The sequence below is a fragment of the Juglans microcarpa x Juglans regia genome, chromosome 2D, assembly GCF_004785595.1.
Source record: "Juglans microcarpa x Juglans regia isolate MS1-56 chromosome 2D, Jm3101_v1.0, whole genome shotgun sequence".
Lineage (NCBI taxonomy): Eukaryota > Viridiplantae > Streptophyta > Magnoliopsida > Fagales > Juglandaceae > Juglans > Juglans microcarpa x Juglans regia.
Window position 1 is genome coordinate 8,300,606 of NC_054596.1, and position 5,728 is coordinate 8,306,333.

The window sequence follows — 5,728 nt, forward strand, 5'->3', positions numbered from 1 at the left end:
AGTACGACAGTAATTAGAAGCGTTTCCATTGGCTTTTCAGTGTTGTATATATTGACGTTTCGGCACTTATGAATGATTATTAATTAAAATTTTCCATTAATTGCCATTTTACATTGCACCTGCATCCCGGCCCCATGCAATTTGATGCCCCAACTACGAGATCAGGAGTTAATGGTTTTTTCAATATTTAATCATATAAGTACTATCGAGAAAAATGGAAAGGAAGAAAACAATCAACTCGAGTCGGCGTACTGAAGATCATCTTGTATTCTATTTAACTCGCTAAACATAGAGACTGGAACCAGCTAAAACAAGACTCGATAAAATGACAGGCCGTAATAAAACATCCGAAGAACCGTACTGATCAAAAGCTTGGAATTAATGCGAAAAAAATAAAAAGAAATAATAGAGAATGTGCATGAGACTCCTGATCTCCATTCAAAATGTCTTTTATGGTATTGGCACAAAGAACAATTATTGTTACTTTCTTAATTCCCGGATTCCAGTAGCTGTATAGATATACTGAGGATATCTAAGAAAGAACAAAAACATACGCTAGAGAGCACGGAAAAGAAGATCATGATCGATTCATGTAAAGGACATATTATATTTTCTGTTGAACATGCGGGTAGCTTTTAGCTCAAATAAAGACGACATGAAGTGTTGAAAGAAACTTTAATAAAATAAAATAAAATAACAAATGACGAGGGCATGCATGCAACTATCTCCACATGATGAAATGTAAAAAGAAACTATATATAATCCGATGCCTAGCTAACCTTTACTCCATATTGGTTTTGTATCACCCAAAGAGTCATATATTGCAAAACTATCAGTACTTAAAGCATTTACTACTATATAAATATGAGTCAAGCCGAAAGGAAAGCACTTACTTTTGGATTGATAAAACATCATCCCATATGTCAAGGTACCACTACATCCAAGGGGGTTATAAAGATTTGTGATATTTCAGCCAATTTACCACTAAAATATCAGATCGATAAATATCCGATTCAATGATGAGATTGTGATCTTAATTACATATAAATGACACCAAGTGGTAATAAGATATACATGTTAATTAGCACTAGCTATATGAACAGAGTTTTCCTATGGACAATATGCTAGCTAGGGCGTGCCCCCTGGTGCATTTTCAATTTTTTTTTTATTTTAAATATATTTAAATATTAAAAAAATGCACACGTTCACTAGTAGTCAATTTCTTAATCATTAAAAAATATTAAAAACACCCGAAGAGACAAAATCAAGAGACTCCTTAGCATTTTCCTTTTACAAATGGCAGCTAATTGTTAAAAGACAAAATTATATAAGAAATTAAAGCCCCCAACAAGTACCGTGCAATATGATGCGGATGGGTGCACATGATTAAATCTTTAAAGGATATATAATAAAAATGTAGTTCAGGATCTAGTACTCGATTTTCTTCTTCCATGTGCAATAATGATATATTTCTACTTGCATGGCAAGTCATTTCCACCTCGGCTTATGTTGACTTTTTTTAATAATGAAATTAATGGCGATTAATCGTGATCTCATCAATTAATTAAGTTCCAGTACCACACTTGATAAATATTCAAGAGCGGTCTTTATATAGTACTCTTTCTTTTTCTTTTTATACAAGGATTTCAAAGACAAAAAAAAACCTATCTCAGCCGTACGTTTTACTAAGTTCGGTAGTGTTGGAAGCAGTTTGGTTTGGGCCCAGATTACGCTATACGTATGCATCGACAAAGCCGCCTATTGAGTGGCAACGAGCAGCGCAAGTGCTCCCGAGTGAAAATGTGTCTTGATCTGTTTCATGCTTATTTTCTCGAGAAAACATTCTGGCGAACAATTAGTATATTTTTTAAAATTAAAAATTAAAAAAATAAAATCTTCCATCGAAGATTATGTAATTTAAAGCTTCCATTCGCAATTACGAAGGACGAGGATTTTATTATAATCTTTGATTCTAGATATTTTTAAAGTGAAATAACATAAAGAAGGTGGGCCCAATGGTGGCGTGCACCGTCTGTAGCGTTGCCCCAGCGCTTAATTTCTCATCGGAACGCATGTGGCCTTTCTCTGGCTTGTAGGAACTTAAATTTATTAGAGACCTACCCATTTCATTTTATTTTTATTTTTTGTCTTTTCTATATATAAATGGCGTCGATGTTTATCCTCCACGCACGTGGTTTGTCCCTTGCCTAACAATCATAAACATATATATAAATACACACACGTATATGCATATATTTACAGGCAAAGCAAAGCTTGCATGAGCGTCGACCTACCCCACACATGTGGTGCTATTTGTCTGCTCATTTGATTTTTTTTAGCCCTTATCTGATCTGTCTACTTTGAAACCTTTATCTTTCACGTGATCACTCTGTCCATATCATTTTCTTCAGTTTCCCAAACTAACCTCTTTTTCCCATATCTAATTATTGCAATTGGCAAGAAAAAAAAAAATGCTCTCCACCTTGCGACAAGCCTACAGTTTGGCTCATTATATAGCTTGTAAATTTTTTAAGGTACTTTATTTGGTGGATTTTTTTATTTGTTTTTATTCAATGATAGGATCTTTTCCTTTCGATATTTACCATTTTACAAACCTTAACGTATTGTATGACTATCTAACATAATATCTTAGCAAAAATATATTCATCATCTCAACTCTCATAATCATCCTCTTATCATCTCATGATGTAGTATTATATGATAAGTTTACAAATAAAATATAATAAATAATTTTCAATCTATATCATAGGATGATAGAAATTTAGATGATAAGCTCTTATCAATAATATTTAACATGTTGATAATATCAAGTTGAATTGAAAAAAAAAAAATCTCTGCCATCAGATTTGAAAGTTACTGTTTGGATTAAACTATTCAAGCTAGAACTCTTCCATTTACATTGTACACACAAGTAAAAATCTCAAAATATCTAGGATACACAGCTGACTAGCTACATCCCTCATATCCAAATCTAGTTTTTATACAAAGAATTATGCTAATTACATAACGCACAATAAAATGTCATGCATCAACCAATTTCCTTTGGGGGTCGGAAGTCTTTTGTCACTTTCTTTCTCTGTTATTGCATGTTGATGAATGAGATGAGATAAAAAAAAAAATATGTGGATAATAAAGTCTGATTTGGTTATTGAGATGGTCATTATAGAATTTTTAAATTTTTATATAAAATATAATAAATAATTTAATTTTTTTAAATTTTAAAATAATAATAATATTAAAAAATTATATTTTAATAATATTTTATTTAATTTTTATTTCATCTTATTTGTGTAATTAAACGAGGTCAAATTAAGTAATTTATAAATAATAATAAAATAGTTTGAAGTATAATTTTTATGAAGTTTTAAAAAAAAGAAAGAACAAAAATTGAATAAAAATAGTAATGCATGCTACTCATCATTCTAATTTTTATCATCTTCTCATAATTTTATAATATGTCATTAGATAATTGAAGATTATTTATTATATTTTATTTATAAATCTACCCTCTAATGCAACATCATTTTATAATTAAAATTAGAATTATAAATAGATTTTTTCTTAAAAATATTTAAAAAAAAAAAATTGAATGAGATTTGATATGACGAGACTACCGAACATTATCAAACAATATCCTTTAGACTATCGCTTCAATCACGGAAAACATACTAGTTTAAACCCGTACAAAACGCCAAGACCAAAGAAAAAAGAGCTGTAAGACTTTCATAGAACGCGTGAAGTCACAGTTTTAGAACTTCCAAACCAACTGGCTGTTGGAGTTCGGGATATTCGACGGCTTATACTACGGATCTTTCTACTATGTATCATTAAAAAAACACACTGAAATATACATAGAACCAAACCACACTTCTTAAAAAAAAAAAAAAGAACCAAACCACAGTACCACACAAAAGTAGCAACCAAGAACCCTTCAAAAACAAAACCTTGGAAGTGGCTCAGTGCTTTGAGGCATAGTGATTTATTAGTGATAGTGCATTACTGGTGACTTGAGCTACCTTGACAATCCGTGCCTTAATGGACGCCTTGATTTTGCCATCCAAGGCCTTGCCAGCGAACCCATCAACGCACGTGTTCTCATCGGTTAGCGCTGCACTGACCCACGTCTCAACATTGCTCATGTGCCACACAAATTCCTGACCCTTGGCTTTACCAATGTTCTTGAGCTCTTTGATCGACTGCCCTAGCCTGTCCACAGTATCACTTATCTCCTCCAAGCAATCTGCAATAGCTTCATACTCCTTTTTCTTCAATCCCTTGAACTTCTTTAACTGTGACACGAATGTCCTAGTGGATTGAGCGCTGGACAGGCTCACGGACAAGGCGGTCTGAGCCAACTGGTGTGGGTTTTGTTGGATTTCTGCGGCGTAGGCTGAGAGAGATTGAACGCACAGGGCAGGATAGGTTGTGGCGCTGCATGAGGCCTTGATGAAATTTGTGGCACCGCCACTCGAAGCGGCTGCAGCGGCAAAGCACAAGACACAGAAAAGTAGCAAAAGATGGGAAACCTTGGCCATTATATTAGGTAGGGAGAAATGGGTGTCTTAGTTTAGTTTAGAGAGGATGAGTGGTTTGAGTGCGAGATGAGTGTGTATTTATAGAGGACTTACGAGGCACCGTGCGCCGTGTGCGCCCATGCGTGTTGTGTTTTGGGAAATAAGCACTAATACAAATTAAAGGAGCCGAAATCTTTCTCCAAAGTTTTCAGAAATTAAGGCGCATGATATGGTTAAATTAATATCATAAGAAAATCTTAATATGCTAGACTTCGCTTCTAGATCGAGGTGGGTGGATCTTCTATATTTTAATGACATATGGGGCCTGTGTACATTTGACCTTTACTTACCGACATGACCCGTACCTAATTTTCGAGTAATTTGTTCCAGTGTCGGAGATAATAAGTGGTATTTAACTGCTCATGTAAATGTTAGTATGCATAATGAGTTTGTCATCTTATTTTAATCGTTTATTTATTTTTTTATTTTTTTAATATATTATTAAAGATGTTTAATATAAAATTTGTACTGCTAAATTAATATTCAAAGCTGGCCGCAGACTGTCACTACTAATTTCTAATTGGGTGGGACTATTTAACGAGGCCCTTTGTCGTACATCAAATATATATATATATTATCTAACTTAAATGGTTCCAATCCAAAGGGCAAAAAATGTGTGTCCCACCACGTGATACTCAAATTCTAGTGCTAACATCATCACATATTATGCTAATATATTTATGAATTTTAATTGCTTGAAAAAGAAAATGAAAGGGATAATCCAAACGAGGCCTTAAATCATGCTGCCGACCTGGACCCCAAAACTTCTGCATGCTCTACAACTTGGACTAATCATTTTTCTTGTGTGTTTTTTTATTTGTTTCACATACGAGGACAGTTTTTTTTTTTTGGTTTTAATCACTCTTTACTTTGTAATAATGAAAAGGGACCAATTAAACAGATAGGCATCATAACATTTGATAGACCGTACGTTTTTTTGGATTCGTTGTCGAAAACTTATGGATTTGATCTGGAAGATCATTGTTGATAATGGTGTGAAACTTCAAGAAAGTGAATCCAATGAGAAGCGAGGAAACATGGGTCAAAAGGCTTATGAAACCTTTGAAAAAAGCACACCTAAACTAATGCGAAACCATTAACCAGCATTAGCAGCTAAAGCAAAGTAAATCGCA

The 5,728-nt window shown here is 33.5% G+C and overlaps 1 protein-coding gene across 1 annotated transcript; it reads right to left on the reverse strand.

The window, feature by feature from the left end:
• Positions 1 to 3,720: 3,720 nt before the first annotated feature.
• On the reverse strand, positions 3,721 to 4,768 carry LOC121248370 (21 kDa protein-like). Its single transcript, XM_041146830.1, has one exon. It carries the CDS (start codon positions 4,554 to 4,556, stop codon positions 3,978 to 3,980), a length of 579 nt encoding a protein of 192 aa, XP_041002764.1. The 5' UTR covers positions 4,557 to 4,768; the 3' UTR covers positions 3,721 to 3,977.
• Between the last annotated feature and the right edge of the window lie 960 nt (positions 4,769 to 5,728).

Coding starts and splice junctions, on each gene's coding strand:
- LOC121248370 (XM_041146830.1), bottom strand. CDS start 4,556: ATGGCCAAGGTTTCCCATCTTTTGCTACTTTTCTGTGTCTTGTGCTTT.